The sequence below is a fragment of the Triturus cristatus genome, chromosome 10 (genome assembly GCF_964204655.1).
Source record: "Triturus cristatus chromosome 10, aTriCri1.1, whole genome shotgun sequence".
Classification (NCBI taxonomy): domain Eukaryota; kingdom Metazoa; phylum Chordata; class Amphibia; order Caudata; family Salamandridae; genus Triturus; species Triturus cristatus.
The window spans coordinates 814,496,978-814,513,595 of record NC_140593.1 but is presented as its reverse complement, the minus strand read 5'-3'; the positions used below and the strand labels follow the sequence as shown (position 1 = coordinate 814,513,595).

The window sequence follows — 16,618 nt, the reverse complement described above, 5'->3', positions numbered from 1 at the left end:
GTACTTTGTTGGCTCCAATAAAAGAGGCCGCATGTTGGTGCATTGCTTGCGCAGCCAGCAAAAGACACACTCGGTTAAAACGCTACGCGATGAGACTGGTCAATCCCTCTCCGGTGACGACCACATAGTGTCGACCTTTCGATCCTTTTATCGATCACTCTATGCGGCGGATCACTCTCTGCAGCCTGATCCCTCTAACTACCACAAAGAAGCTGCGGTGACGCCCTTGGTCACAGGCGAGGCTGACACCATGGAGGCGCCCATCCGTGTCGACGAAGTGATATCTGCGATCGCCCGGCTGAAGTTACAGAAGGTCCAAGGGCCTGACGGCTTCAGTGCCCTTTTTTACAAAATTTATTGTGCTGAACTCTCCCCATTGCTAACCCACTTGTTCAACTCCTTTGCGGACACTGGGTCCCTCACGCCCTCCATGCTGCAAGCCTCTATTTCGGTTATCATCAAACCGGGTAAGGACCCGGAGCTGTGCAGTTCCTACTGGCCGATCTCTTTATTGAATATAGATGCAAAATTGTTCTCCAGTATACTAGCACATAGGCTAAACCCCCCATATGCCAGGTCTCGTTGACCCGGATCAGTCCGGTTTCATCCCAGGAAGGCAATGTGGGGACAATACCAAAAGCATTTGTCACCTAATTGATAAGGTGCAACGGTCCAAAAAAGAAGCCCTTCTTCTAGCGATTGACGCAGAGAAGGCGTTTGATCCTGTGCATTGGCCGTACCTCTTCGCGACTCTCTAGCACTTCGGACTGGGACCATGGTTCCGATGCTGGATTGCGAGCGTTTACAGCGCCCCTTAGGCGGCTGTTCGGGTCAATGGCTTGGTCTCTGATCATTTTGAAGTAGGGCGAGGAACACAGCAGGGTTGTCCCCTTCCCCCTGCTTTTCGCCCTATATATGGAGCCTCTGGCCCAGCGACTCCGAGACAAACCCCTTGCGCGAGGCATCCCATTTGGTTTAGACCAGCACCTCATTAGTTTATACGAGGACAACCTTATTTTTTTCAGTGGCACACCCTCTGTCCTCTCTACCGACTATTGTGGACAACCTCCAGACATTCAGTCAGTTCTCCGGCTTTAAAATCAATATGCAGAAGTCACAAGTACTCAATCTCACCGCTAGTCAACCGATGGTGGAGACTCTCCGGAATCGCTTTGCCTTTGACTGGGTTTCGGAAGGAATTACATACCTTGGGCTGGTCCTCCACAAAAGTCTTGTGAAAACTGCAGAGGTTAACTACTCGGCTCTAATAACACGGATCCGCACTGACATACACCAATGGCGTCGCCTTCCCCTGACCTGGTTTGGGAGACTGTCCGCGGTTAAAATTAATGTATTGCAGCGTGCTCTATATTTATTCCATACACTACCTCTAGAAACCCCCCGCCACACGCCCTGCGACAGATACAATTGACGATTGAAGGCTTTGTCTGGGGCCTGATTGTGCCGCGATTACGGAAAACTCAGCTTCAACGGCCTAAGAAGTATGGGGGTTTAGCCTTCCCTAATATCAGTCGATACTTCCAAGCCTCGCATATAGGTTATTTGGTGGAGTGGAATCGCCCCATGACAGAGAAATATTGGTTATTCATGGGACAGACAGTAGCGGGCCATCACATTTGGCGCGATGCCTGGATGCCAAAATCGGCCCGCGCTTGGGGCCTCTATTCCTCACCCGTCACGCCTCCCACAATGCGCGCACGGGACAGGATCTCCCGAAGGGCCAACCTGACTACATTGCCTTTTACCTTGACGCCGCTTTTCTCGAATCCCGCCTTTCAGCATGGGATGAATAATGGGGCTGCAACACGTTGGGTTGAAGAGGGTTGTAAACGCGTAGGACATCTATTCGACCTTCAGGGCCTTATCCCCTTTGAGGAACTACAATCGGACTATAATCTGTCCGCAACCGATTTTTACTTGCACTCCCAGATGATACACTGGATCTCTGGGGCCGAGACGCGATCCCTAACTTTCCATCTGATGATGCCATTTGAGAAATGGATAATTAGCAAAAAGGACGACAAATACCTTATCTCGGAAATCTACTCCTTCCTTACTACAGCCCTCCCTAGAGCTCGCACTGCCGGACAGAAACACTGGGAGACAGAATTAGGGCGCACATTATCTGACAAGGAATGAGAGGATGTTTTTTATTGGGCGCGCCACACTACGTACTCCTCGAGCCATACGGAAACAGCTTTTAAGATTGTGACATATTGGTATTATACCCCTGACAGGCTCTCCAAATGGCAATCCGAATGGGACTATCTCTGTTGGCGGGGATGTGGTAGTCACGGGACTCTTCTCCACCTACTCTGGCACTGCCAAAAACTAGCCCGCGGCTGGGAAAAGATACTGGACGACATTGATCTGGCCTTCATCACTTCCATACCCTGGCTCTCTGCGTGCACGCTCTTAGGCCTCCCTAATGTGATAATTGTACCCCTGCGCTCGCCTAGGGGGCGGTAAATGGCGCTTGCATTGAACACTGCACTCAGGGTTATACTGACAAGGTGGAAATCGGACACGATACCGGAGCATATACACTGGTTACACCAGCTATGGAATCTCTTAGCGATGGAGAAGCTTTAAATGGCAGCAGCGGGGAAGAGTAGACTATGCCAAAACCTGGGCCCCTTTCTTAGCTATTCTCTCCACTGAATTCCGAGAATTGACTTGCCCACAATACCTCTGCATCCTAAAATTGGTCCCAGATGACACCACTATCATCCCATAAGAACGCGTACCACTGGTCCCCTTCCACTCTCTGACATGGTGGACCTGTTGTATCATCCAGGGCACATAGGCTGACACATACCCTTCCTTTGTTTTGCTCACTGAGAAGGAGTGGGGGAGGGAGAGGTTTATGTTTCGCTCTCTTTATCGTCTCACATTCTCTCTTGTTCTGTTCAGTGTTTAAATTTGGAATACTACTCAGTGCCTACCGCCTCGGTGGGTCGCCATACGGCTCCCGTGGCCTCTTATTTCTTAAATGACATGGGCACCAGTCTACAGCAGTACCCATTGGTTACAATTTTCTCTTAAGACGAGGCCAGCCCTGATGGGTTGTAGGCGGCTTGCTGTGTTTAACATTGAGAAGCCCTACTCTTATCATTGTCTTGCTGGTACAGCTGGATTACAACTAGCCGGCCCGCTGGGTTGTAGGCGACTCAATTCTGTTTCTCTGCTTCGTATTCTGTCAATAAAAACAGATTTAATTTTTTTTTTTAATGTAAACATAGATGAGGTCCTTGGATGAACTTGAAGTCCTCATGGTTACCCATGAGGGGTTATGGAAGACGCAGATTGTCTGTAGCACATAAGGAGCCCCTTTCTGAACACGTTTCAATTTTAAGCATCCTTGCTTTCGAAAGCACACCTACAAACTTAATGCACAGTGTGGAGGAAACCAATTCCTGGTTCATCATAAATTAATGTGAATAAGACATGCCTGGTGCAATTCATTTTTTTCATTTTATAGGACATTCTTGTCAGCACAAAAAGCGACAAATGGAAATATATGAACCAATAAGAAACACTGGTAATTAACTCTGGGTGCTTTCAGACCATCATGTTTCAGCTCATGCCTATGCCTAGGTTTTCCCTTGTAACTTACATCAACTCAGCAATGCAGCACAAAAGCCACTTGTATTCAACCCAAGTGCACACCATTTTCAGCTCATCTTGGTCAATACACCCCAAAAAACACAGTCCAGCCTGAGTGTAAAGTCACATCCCTTTTAAAAGAAAAAGAAACAATATCAGTGCGGTGCACAGTGAATCCCAACAGAATCACACTGAGCACTCCGACGCTACTTAGAAATCTCACTTTGAAAGCATACAAGCGTTTAATGTATATCCTTGAATCAATGTGAACTTATAGTTAACTGCTCGAAGTACATTCTGTTCTTTCATCTTCAGCTCTTCTGTGCAATCACAGACAAGTACCAACTCTATGAAAATAAGTGTTGGGCACAGTCAGTCTAAACTACACGCTTACATCTTCTCTAAAAGGGAACAAGCAACTCTTATCTTATTTTGAGCTTTGCTGAGCCTCAGAAAAGTGCAGAGTGAACTTCTATAGATTCATAGCAGGGCATAACCACTCAACAGGCTACCTCTGCCCCTAGGCAGAACAAAAGGGTTACATGTAAATGCTTGAATCAATCTGAATCATTAACATTTATTCTATTCCTTTGGTTTTCAGCTTGTCTGTACCATTTTAATTTGCCAAGGCCCAAAAACAATTAGGTCACATAATTTCTGAATGTGAACAAGAATAACTCCATATGTGTTACACCCTTGTTGAGCCTTATTCAAGAAGGTTCCACTTTAAAACTTGAATGGTAAGCGTAAGCAAGCACAGGACTCACATCTGGGCATGCTCAGCCAGTCTTCTTAACAATAGAAATATAAAACTGGCAACACTAGTACCCCACTGTGCATCAAGGAGCGTTATGTTATCCCCATCACGCGGAAAGCATGCTTTGCAAATTTTCTGCCACAGACAAGAAATATTTCAAACTCTTGCATATGATTTTTGTGTTATTTTGTACGCTAAAGTAATCAGAGGATAGGGGAGTAATTAAATACTTAGTTTCCCTAGAGCCTTGACAAGGACATACTTTGACTTTTCCAGAAGCACTTAAATGTGTTTCTTCTTTGTGGTTATACAACCACACAAATGACCAAGCAGCCGAATCCGATTCACAAGTAATTTGCAAAAAACACTTCTCCGTAAATCAGCAGACACGCATGAAAGGCTATACGAAGAAGGTAGCAAGTCTCACCTGGCAGCAGTGTATTACGAGGAGCTTGTTTTGGTTCATTAAAATGAGTGATCACGCACCAGTGGCCCGTGATCAGTTCTTTGCCCGGATAACCTTGATCCAGCTTTTGCCCATGACCAGGATTATGATGCACCAACCATCTTGTTATTTTGCCACTAAGTTTACCAAGAAGTGGGCTACACTACGGTAACATCACTCTGTGCTCTATGTATCATGGTATCTGGGATGTCAGAGAAATTACAGCCTTCCCCCCTTTTAAACCAGCGGGCTTCATTTCCAAGCTTGCTTCCTTAGAATCGTGACAGCTGAGACTCCTAAGTCTTGAGGACTCCCCAAGGCTTTATGAAGCTCGGTTTCATGTAAGATGAGCCCCAGGAGGAACACTGCCAGCAAGTCTGCGAGTTGTATCTATGGATGCTTATACACGTGCGTGTGTTCACTGTGGATCTCTGCAGTGCTACTGCTTCTGAAGGTCCCATGGGCCTGGTGCAGCTATGCTGCAAGTGGGTCAGGCCTCCGGAGATCTGACAGCAGCAAAGCATTTCGGAGAGAATTGCCATTGGAACTTCCAAATTTCGTTTATATTCCTTGCAGACCTCTGCTGTGCTGTGTTCTGGGGTGGCAGTCTGTTTGGCCTGTGAAGGCTCAAGATTAGTTGCTTAATAGGGCACAAGAGACAATTTTGCAGCATGAATTCTTTACTTTCTCTCAATTTTAAATTCATCTTAGACTGAGTGCTATGCAAATAACTATTAAGATGGCAGTTTAAAAAGGTAAATTGTTTTAACCTAGCACTCAAACTGTGAGTTATCCAAAGACTATTGCTGTTTTTCACCCTTTGTGTTACAGCCTTGCTCGGAGAAGGGCTGGCTCAACAGTATGGATTCAATACTGTGAGCTGCAGGTTTGTTAAATATCTATAGGGAACAAAAAAACACTAAGTTATCTTGCCATTTAAGTGATGCCTTATAGGTCAATGCTTTTTCCCCTACATAATGATCTTGTATGGGCACAGCCTAGGGAGCCTTGTTTTTAGAGTTGTTGTTTCGCTAGGTTTGAGGTTTGTAGCCGGGGCAGCTGTCCTGCAACAAAAGCTTCTTGAGAGTGTTTACTCTATCTAGTCTTTGCTACTTGTGTTAAAGCTTCTAACAACAATTTACTCTTTTCTGCTCTAAAAGTGCCCCCCCCCCCCTTTGACTAGCACCATTTGTTCTAAAAGGTCAGTCCTGTTGCCTTTCTGAAACTATAACAGTCTTATGGCTATGCGTGATTTTCGGACCAGGTTCCTCACTGATGATCTATGCTCCCAATGATTTCGATTCATCAGTCCAAGATCTACTTTTCTATATGGCTGGATCAACCTGGAATTAAAAGGGGACACGAGCACTGTTATCAAAAGGCACCTCAGGCGCTCTGGACAGTACTTTAGAGTAAAAGTGGGCTGCCACAGGATCTTAGTGCACAGTTGTTCTAGAGGCCATGTGAGTTAAGTCAACGTATGAATTGAGACTAACAGGAGAAAGATGTGTCAACCTCTTGGAAGAATTCTGCCTCTACCAACTTAACATCAGAGCCTCTAATAAGATATGCTGAGAATGAGAACAGTGTTATCTATTTTCAAAGCTTAAGACATACCAAAAAGGATCTTCCTCAGCCCATCATACAGTCCAGTCAGTGAAGTTCAGATGATAAATTTGCATAGTCGGCATGACTGTGGCTTGCTGGGGAAGCAACCACTAGATCTCACGCGGACTTCCCTAATGAAGGAACAATCACCTGCAGTGCCTTTGAGGTGCTGCAGAGGCCTGCCTTCTTCAAAAGCTGCATTTGAATTATTGATTGTTTATAGAATATCACTGCCAAACAGAGTTCCTGCTTTAAAGGATATCAATCAATCAAACATTTTATAGAGCGCAGAAAATCACCTGTGAAGGTCTAGAAGCGCTGAAGCTGTATGCTGCTGCGTGCAGGTTTGGTCATTCAAACATCCAGGTCTTTAATTATTTTCTGAATTGCTGAAGCAACAGTGCGGTCCGGAGGTGCAGGAGAGGGTACTCAAAGTGTTGGCTAACTGGTGCGAGAAGGCGTCTCTGCTGTTGGCTCGGCGGATCCGTGGAGTATCTGTGAGGGAGAGGGAAGCCGATTGAAGGTGTCTGTTCGGTTGGTGTAGGGTCGGGCATCTGTAGATGTATGCTGGTCCTTCGTTGTGCAGGGCCTTGTAAGCGTGGGACAGCATCTTGAATTGACATCTCTTCTCAATGGGGATTCAGTGTAGTTTCTTGAGATTGGGTGTAATGTGGGTCCTTCTGTGGAGGTCTAGTATGAGTCTTGCCACTAAATTCCGTATTGTCTGGAGTCTCTTCAGGAGGCGTGCAGTGATTCCTACATAGAGTGTGTTTCCATAGTCCAGTCTGCTGGTGATGAGGGCCTGTGTGACGGTACTTCTGGTGTTTGTCAGTATCACCTTTTGTGACTTGCAAAGCCACTGTTGTTGGACTGTTTTTTTTTCCAAGTCGGTAAAGCACTTTCTGGCTGAACTCCTGCTACCCGTAATTCACAATATATAATAGGATGTTGTAGGCAGGCTTTGGAATGGATGTAAATGTGACTGGGTGTATCCACTGCTGAGAAGCTGTGAGCATTTCTAATAAGCATACATTAAGAAACTGAAAATAAGTCTCATCTAAACATATGAATTTCAAGCTAAAGAAAATCTTAACCTCAGCTACAGTTCATTATTTGTACATGTACAAAAAAAGGGGGTTGGGGTTTCAGTGAGGCTCCCTGTGTCATGACTGAAGCACATCTCAGGCCCCCACGTACCTGCAACCACATTTAGGCACTGCCACTACTCACGCTCCTCTTGCTTGAGCTGCCAGAATCTCCTTAAGTGCATCATCACAAACTGCATATGCACCCGAGAGAGGGGAAGAGGAAGAAAGGGAGAGAGAGAAGAAGAAAGGGGGAGAGAGAGAGTGTGTGCGCGTTTTTTCTTTTAAACGGAGCCAGAGATGTCATGTACAGATCAGCAGGGCACAATCGGACTACATCTCTGGTATTTGCAATCACAATCCAACTCTTTGGTTCCTGGTCCGAGTCCCTCACCACTGTAGGCAAACACGCACACCTTTTTTAGGATCTACCTCAAAGATGAACACCTCAGACTACCCAGATGTAATATAAGTTCACTGAGAATGTGCTACAGTAATCACTGGTTTCATGTAAAGCACTCAATGGCTAGGCTATACAGATGTATTTGATAAAAAAAATGTAGAAGCCCTTAAACCAAATCCTAGAAAAATGCAGCAGTACTTGTAGGCCATACCAGTGGCCGCTGCGTGCTCAATAAATGCCAATAACAAAAGAGCACAGTGACTAAGAGGAGATAGGAGCTAAATGCCCCAAGACAAGGCCCAAAGAAGCACAAGATCAACATATACAAAGTGAAGAGGAAATAAGAGCATCCATCACCAATAAAACAAAACAAAGCAAGAGTATGGTGTGCACCGCTGTAGTGGAATCACAGATACACATCTATTGCCCAAGGTAGGTCCTTCTGCCATTAGTATCACCCCGCTATTTTACTTGTGACCTTTCACCGGTTGGCAGGATTCACAGATTGTCCATGCGGGCACCCCGAGCGGGGGGTTTTCAAATCCATGAGTAGCCACATTAGTGGGGACTAGAAGAGGCTTCAATGAGGCCACTGAAGGTCCAGATTAAGTCAAAGCAAAAATAGAAATGAAAAAAATTGACACATCAGGGTTGCTACACTTTCCAAAAAGGGTGACTTAAAGTGGAATTACCTCAAGAAAAACTGACGAAACTAAGGTTTAGAGTATGAGAATCCGGTGAATACGGATCTCTTTGTCATCGTTTTAACTCTTCACAGCATAGGGCACACCCTCACTCAAAACAATTTACATTAAAGGCAGATGACGCACTAGAAGATGGAAGTGACGTGGTAGAATCAGTGTTGATTGATGAGTTGGGAAAAGAGTCTGCAAAGACAGTCACAACCACAGGCCACACAACACCCCCCTACATTAGAAAGCACTCAAGGGCAAATGAACTGCAGAGATTCCCATGTTACATTAGTGCTGAGTGGAGCCGGCTCGTATGAAAGACATTATAAATAAACATATGGCAAAGGCACCAATAAATATATCAAGGTTAACTTACTCAAAGAAAAATGCTTTGGTCACTACGGAGCGCTACAGTAATAGACGTGTGAACAAGAGTTGAAAGCCATGTTTTTTGGGTGCCTGTGATTTAGCAAGTGTCATCAAAACTGCACACGTGACTCTTCTGAATGCAAAGAGAGGGGCCCAGAGATGATCTAACTGAACAACCTGATTGGCAGACGATGACCCCCACATGACTGAAGGGCTCCCAGCTCTAGGACACTAACTCTAAACAGTAGGATGTAGCAGGACCTCTCAGACACCTCCCAGGACCTAAACCCCAAAGACTCTCCCTCTCCAATCTCTACTAGAAACACGAGTTGGTTTCCATTCCCTCTGAGGTACTAACCAAAGACTTACAGCCTTAAAGATTCATCTCCTCTGCATACTAAGAAGCTACCCCACAACAGTTTCCCACACAACTCCCCTCACTGCAAGTAAAAGACTATCCCATGAACTTCACTCACCTCTCGACAGAAGCGGACAATGTTCTCCCACAAAGCCTTGGCCTCGCCTTCATCTGTCTGCCGCCGCTTCTCCACATGCATGCTCTCCCTCCTCTTGAGAGGCTTGAGTCCCTTGCGCTGCATCATATACTGCTGTGGTGTGTGGCACGCTGCACAGTGCTTGGACTTCAGGTCGTTGAGAAGCGTACAGGCTGGGCAGGACCACTGGCCGAGTCGCTCTGGGACAGGAAAACGTTGCGCTGGCCTGCGCGACATGGCTTTGGTGCTGCATGAGGAGCATGGCGGTCCAGGTGCAGTCCCTCCCCGATCCTGGCTGCACTCTGGACAACTGCTCTTGGGCTCAATAGGAACAATTTGCTCCTGGAAACCCTGTAGCTTGGAACAGTGGCAGGCCATGCACTTATGGGTGCTGGTGGGGTTCCGTAGAGTGCACTTGGAGCAGGACCAGTTTGAGAAGTCTGGACTGGAGGGGCTGCAAGGGGTAAACCGCACGGAGTCTCCAGTTAAGTCAATGAGATCAATGCCTCGATGAGCTCCGCAGATCTTGCATTTGGCTTCTTCCGAAGAGTTCAGCAAAGAGCATGTGCCACACGTCCAGTGTGAAGGAGAGGCCTCCATCTCCTCCTCAAGGATACTGAGACGCTTGCTGGCACTCAGTTCCTGGAATCGTGGGGCTGGAATGGGACGGGTCAGGCTCTTCTGCCCACAGGAAGCCTGCAGTGTGGGCTGGACAACATCAGGTGCCAACGGTTGCATCAAAGGAGGCACCTCCCGACGGCTCCGTGGTACAGGGTTGTTCTGCAGACCAGGAGAGAAGGGGGCAAAGGAAGGTTGCTTTGGGACTTCAAGTTCCATGGAAGTGGCAATGCTGCCATTGGGGTCACTACTATCTGTGGGGGCAGTAGGCTGTGGCCCAGCAGCCACTATCTGAAATCCAACAGGGGCTATCACTTCAGGGACCACCAGTGCCTCGGGGGGTATCTTGGGCAGTGAGAGCTTACGAGGCCCACCACAGGCCGAGCAGGAGTGTGCAACAGGGGTGTTGTGTAGAGTGCAGCGTTGACATTCCCACCCTTCACTCTGCACTGCTACCTCAGGACTCTTGGCATCCGAGTCCTCGCTGTCTGTGTCCACTTTTTGTGCCACATCCTCCCGGGGGGTCGGCTTGGGTTCAGTCAGTACAGCAGGTGCCGGTAAGATGCCGTTTACCACAGGCATGGCTGCTCCATCTGGCACAGCATCAGGGCTGAACCCGCACACCTCGCAAGTGCCCTTACCCAGGAAGTTTCGGAACGTGCAGCGGGAGCAGGTCCATTTCTGTTCCTCTACACTCAGTCGCAAGATGTGGTTAAGGTCTGGTTTTTGGCGAGGCGCCTCGCAGATGGAGCACTGGCGCTGTCCGGCAGGGTTCAAGAATGTACAGCGACCACAAGACCACTCCCGGACAGTGGCCATAGAACCAGGAGAGTGCGTGTGACTGCAACAGAAAACAAAAGAGGAAAAGTTAGCAAAGCATGTGGCTGCAGCTCTTCCTTTGCTCTCCATTGCCATAGTACGTTTATTATTACAGTACACAATATACACGGTGGCAAACAACCAAGGCACTCTGTGACAGCATATCCATTCCCAAACCAGAAGCTTCTTTACACCCACTTCATAGGCAATCATGGCCACCACGCTTCATTTTCCCCAGCTGCCACACCTACATCCCTAACCAAAATGTTGTCTCCCTTCCACACCAAGCCAACAAAAAACTGAAGGCCTGGGGCCACCAGTAGATGAGGAGCGAGAACCACCAGCGCAGTATCACCCATGCCTTAGTGCAGAAAGGGTGTAAAAGTAAAGGTGACCCACCACTGCATCAGTGTTCAGCAGTTACTATCGCAAAATGGTTACATTCGCACTGCCATTGTGCATCCCCTAAAGCACGGAGAGAGCAAACCTGTTGGTGAACAGTGAAAGCTGGCCCCGAGCATACGACACAAGCCTAAAAGCACTAGGCCCAACCGTCACCTGAAAATCCGCTCCACGGCCACTGCAGTGCAAAGTATGGGAAGCACAAACAGAGAACAGACCCGGTGTGGACACGGCCACCAACGCCGAAACAGCACAACTGCTATGGTGCAGTTCAGCTACCACAACCATGCTTCAACGTCCGCCTACAGAACCGATACACTGAGCACCGCAGTCGTTCGTCAGTCACAAAACACGTGGAATGCGGCACTGCAAAAATGGGTCACTCAAAAACAGACAGCACAGACAACAGCAATTGTTTTCCGCAGGGCCGGGGCGGCAATCAGCCTTTAATCACAGAAAGGAAACTAAACAAGTGCTGTAGTGAACCCACGGTGCAAACACAGGACAGGAAGCACCTACGTTAAGCATTCCAAGTGAATAGAGCAGGTCACAGGAGGGGGTGCACACGTTTTCCACATACAGAATATAACAGGTAGCACTAGTGAAACGTTTCCTCACACACCTAAGCACAACGTGGTTACAGCACAGTACGCTTCCCTGTTCATACACAAGAAGAAAAAAACACCAACAGTTAGAGCAGGGCAGCGGCAGTGCAAACTCCCTGACATATACATATAGGTATGGACAAACAAACCATCTACAGCGCAGCAACAGCAGTGCAAGCTTCCATGTGTACAACAAAAACACCGTCAGCAGAAGAGCAAGCTTCCCTAGCTGAGATCCCTGCCCTTACCGTCCGGCATGGCTGCGTATCTGAGGAAAATTGTTCAAATCGACTGGAAAAACAACGTCCAAACTGGAAGTACAATCAAACTCGGGTAAAATGAAAATATGGGCCCCACTTATATGAAGAGAATCCTCTTCGTTGACACCCCCCTCCCCCCACCCAACCCCAGAGGGATCCATCTGTATAAAAAAAGGACCAACTGTCCCGCCGGCCTGATGTCAGGGGTTACCTTGACGGCACATAGTGACGTCAGCGGCTGGGAATCCGCCATCTCTCGAGCCCGGTGGTTTCTACTGTGAAGAGAGTTCGTGTCCCCGCGTGGCTCGCTGCAGAGGGGACGGTGGCCGAGGCTTGGGTGGCACATACCGGCCAACTTGAAGAACAACCCCTCCATGTGAGGAGGAGCGGGGCCTCGTGCCGAGAACTACGGACGAGTCCCTTCTGAACCCCACCTTGCCCCCTCCTGCAAAAAAAAAATAAACAAAAGCGGGGTGGGAGCTCACTGAGGCCGGTGCTCAGGTCCTGTGGTGTTTTCACACCCCTTATTGGACGTCGGCAGTCCAGAGCCTAGGAAAACGAGATGGAAAACCACTACTTAAGTGGTTTCCCGCTTGTTTTCCCTGATACCGTGTGACATCGGCTCCTCACCGGGAGACCATGAGATGGCAGCCGAAATCCTGCGCCACACGGTGGTACCGTGAAAGTTGGAAGGTATGACGACATAATGCATGTGTGCGAGGGTCGGTCAGTGGGTATTAGCGTCCAAATCTGGGAATGACAGGCAAGTCACTGAAACGGAGGGAAGGCGGAGTGACCCGCCCACGGAGCCCGGGCCACACGGTGTTTTTGCTAGAAGGACAAAAGTAACTCGTACTAGTAGGCTCCCAAAGCGGTAACTTGTGGTGACCCACTTTTAGTCATGTGTCTTTAGTGTTAGACATGGGCGTATTAATAGCATTGGTATTTCGAAATATAACGATGTTCGTATATGTTTTATGACCTGGTGTTCGGAAACCCTGATCGCTAAACGGCGGTTACCTGTCACGTTAACGAGGAGGTTAACTGCGGTAGGAACTGTTCGCTTGGCTATTCGGATTTGGGGGAAATGAACCGTTATTTGGGTATGCTTGCGTTGGTTGCTTGAGCCAGGGGTGGGCAGAAGCTATAATGGAAATTACATTTTTCTGTTCTTCTGAACTTAAAATTCAATTCCCCGCTGGGCCCCCTCTCTTATTATCAGGACGACAGAGTATTCTGAAGAAAAAGGACTGCGACGCAGAGTACTCATTAGTGCATGATAACCAGGTATTCAAGAAGCACATTAATGTTTATGTAGATAGAAGGCCATTGCTTGTGATGCCCTTTTTTATTTTGAAATTGATTTTTAAACAAAGATTGTGGGATTAAACTGCAGCTACAAGTACTAATTGATAAAAAAAAAAAAGAATACCATCAGAGTGCAATCAGATAATCTCTTAGAGACCGAAGGCTAAGGGATGAAAAGCTGTTCTTACTGAGAGGGAGAGGTGGCCACTGCAAACGGATATGCACTAATGTTATGTTTTTTTCTACAAAACATATTGTTTTGTTTTGATGTTCTAATATAAATTCGGTCACGACGTGGTACTGAGTTACTTCTAGGCTTTTCTGGCAGGGCTGGCGCTTGTATACAATACTTGTCAGAGAAAACTGCACTTGTTGCTTATGGTCAGCCCACACCACGACATGTACTTCTAAAACAAAATAATTCCACTTGACAGCTAGTCCTTCAATGCGAAATCCATTTTAAAAATACAAATACCACTGTGATAAGTAACCAAATAGCACTAATACTACTACAACTGTACCCTCTTATATCTCTATAGGTGCTTGAATGACACATTTCACAACCCCACCCTCACCCTTGCCAGAATACAACTCCATTTCCACATCTGACCCAGATGTTTCGTTTCCTCTGCATTCTCTGCTGGCCGCAAAGAACGTATGCAATGGAAAAAGCACATAGTACTTTACAACAGAAGAGATTACATTTTAGTCCGTTCTTTTTTAAGTAAGTAAAGAATACAAATACTCCAACTTCAGCCTTGGTACAGAAAATCATTTCGATGTATTGGAGGAGCAGTGACTGGAGCAGACAAAAGAGACCTATCAATGTGCAGAGTGTATCAACATTGACCTATCACAATGCAAAGAGTATAAATAGTGACCCATCAATGTGCAATGAGTATCATCTTAGAAGGCACTAACAGGGCTAGGGACAACATTCCTCTACTCTCACATGCAACTTGTTCACATTCTGGGTATTCTAAGGATGAAGTAACTGCAGTTGCGTCCATTGCCAAGGATGTCCTTATCTACTGAATTAACTTCAAGCACCATTTATTTCACACTGTTGTAACACAGGCCAAGGCCACATTGAAAGTGTGTTCAAAGAGTACAGAATAGTCACCATTCACTATAATTCTAGGGCATTCTTTGCAAGAAGAAGTGACCGTATAGCATGCCACCCAATACACAATGTCTGGCACCGGGGGGGCTAGGACTTTTGAGTGATACTATCACTGCAGAATACTAGGCTAGGACAGGAGAGTTAAAGTGAGTACTGGGGAGCAAGTGGAGGCTGAGTGGGGGGCATATGACTGTAGGAGCAGTGAAGTCAAACAAAACCCAAGTTGACACTCCGAGCACTGAGATAAGATACTTTTATTTGATTTGTTAAAATCATTCAAAGGGTGGGACATACCACCATGAAATAAACCACATCATACAGGGTGAAACGTGCCACCATGAGGAAAGCAACAATGCACAAATATACGTAATACAAGAATAAAAACAGTAAGACAATATTAAAAAAGAAGGAATGGCCCTCACGTAGTACCTGAGCGGCTATTATAGCAAAATACTTTGACTATGCTACTTAATAGATGTAATGTAAACATTGGTATGCTCTCTTTTCGCTAAAAGTGCTTGTGCTTTTGATCTTAAGTTTTTCGCAAGATATAAACATCTCTGGGCCTTCTTTCGAGTGCTGTCAAATGAAAGAACTCAACTTTCCCAAGGCATGACGTTAGAGTTAACACCTACATTGAAAGATGATGGGGCTAGTAAAAACGCAAACAAAGCATCATCATTTAATGGCTCAAAAGCTATGGGATCAAGGTCTGCGTAGATGCACAGCCACTTTCACACACTCCTTACCTCCGCATCCGGTGATAAATGTGTTGCTCTTGCTGGGTTATGAGGGCACCTGGCCAAAGTGGAGCACCTGTGCTAGTCCTATACCAGGCCACGGCCGGGGGCCCCGGGAAGGAAGAGCTGGTAAAGCCATGGTCTGAATCCCTCTGAGCAGCCAAGGACGAGGCTGAGCTCCCCATGGGGCTCCTGCCCCGGTTTACAGAGCAAGAGAGGCCCAGGCAGAAGCCGACTGCAGGTCACAGCCGTGTTCGCAACATTGGCAGTCCGACACTGCCGGGGTATGCCCGGTGCCAAGGCGTGGAACGGTGGGAAGGTATCCACTCTGAAGAGCAGAATGCAGACTCTGATCACAGCAGCGAGACAAACGAGATAACAGGAAAGAGAAAAGAAAGAAAAAGAAAAAAGATGTAACTTAACAGAGAGGCTACAGAGTTTAGGGTCATTTGGAACAATGTGCAAAGCGCAAGTCTGCGCACCTCTGTTTAGCCAACAGAAAGACAGAGGCACTCTCTTGTCAGGAAAATACCAGACATTTAAGGTAAATCTGCCCACACTTAAAAAAAAATAGTAAAAAGTAGAATTATTGAAGGGAGAATGTATAACCCTATTACAAGTGCATCAAAGTGTCTCATAATGAGCTATCAAGGAATGAGAAGCAGAAGTGTCAATAAGTGATCCCCAAGACTAGCCATTTCTCCCACTATCTCCCTAATCATGCCCCCTCTCCCATGCCTCAGGCTTCAAACTAACCACTTCCCCCCTGAGCCACCTGACAGTAAAGAAATGGACACAATTTTCCATCACCATCCCCTTGCAGAACCCATCAAGCAACTGACTTCCAACCACTCTGTGGGGCATAAACTGATGCCAGAGGTGCCCATTTAAGGGATCTCTAGTGATTGAAACGTGGTCCCCCATGTTACCTCTTGCAGCATGCGTGCCTTCTCTTTATCAGCTTCAGTGAGCTTCTTAAATCACGATCAGTTTTACCCTTATTTTATCCACTTCCTAACAGAATTCCTCCCAGTAATCAGATTCCAAGGGTAATCCTAGGATTTCTTACAGATTGTTAGTTCCTAAGTGAAGAGTAGGAACAGTCAATGTTCCGATTTTTGGGGGGCTCACAAACGATTCTATAGGAAGTAGCATAATCTGTTTGGACAGTATATGGCAGGTAGGACAAGGTAAAAACCAAAGGAAATGATGGACGGAGTGTTGAACATTGCAAGCACTCACCCCCAGTCAACTGATCTGGGT

General features: G+C 46.8%; 1 protein-coding gene across 4 annotated transcripts in view; it reads right to left on the bottom strand.

Moving 5' to 3' along the window:
* Positions 1-16,618, bottom strand: part of CAPN15 (calpain 15) — a 364,024-nt gene that overhangs the window by 174,247 nt on the left and 173,159 nt on the right. For 3 of the 4 annotated variants that reach the window (XM_085628400.1, XM_085628399.1, XM_085628398.1), the window contains exon 2: positions 9,463-10,939. In XM_085628400.1, the coding sequence (XP_085484526.1) occupies positions 9,463-10,917 (1,455 nt within the window). In that variant the 5' untranslated portion in view covers positions 10,918-10,939. Of the gene's footprint in view, positions 1-9,462; positions 10,940-15,364; positions 15,705-16,618 lie in introns of all 4 variants that reach the window. The other variant, XM_085628397.1, reaches the window with a different exon arrangement.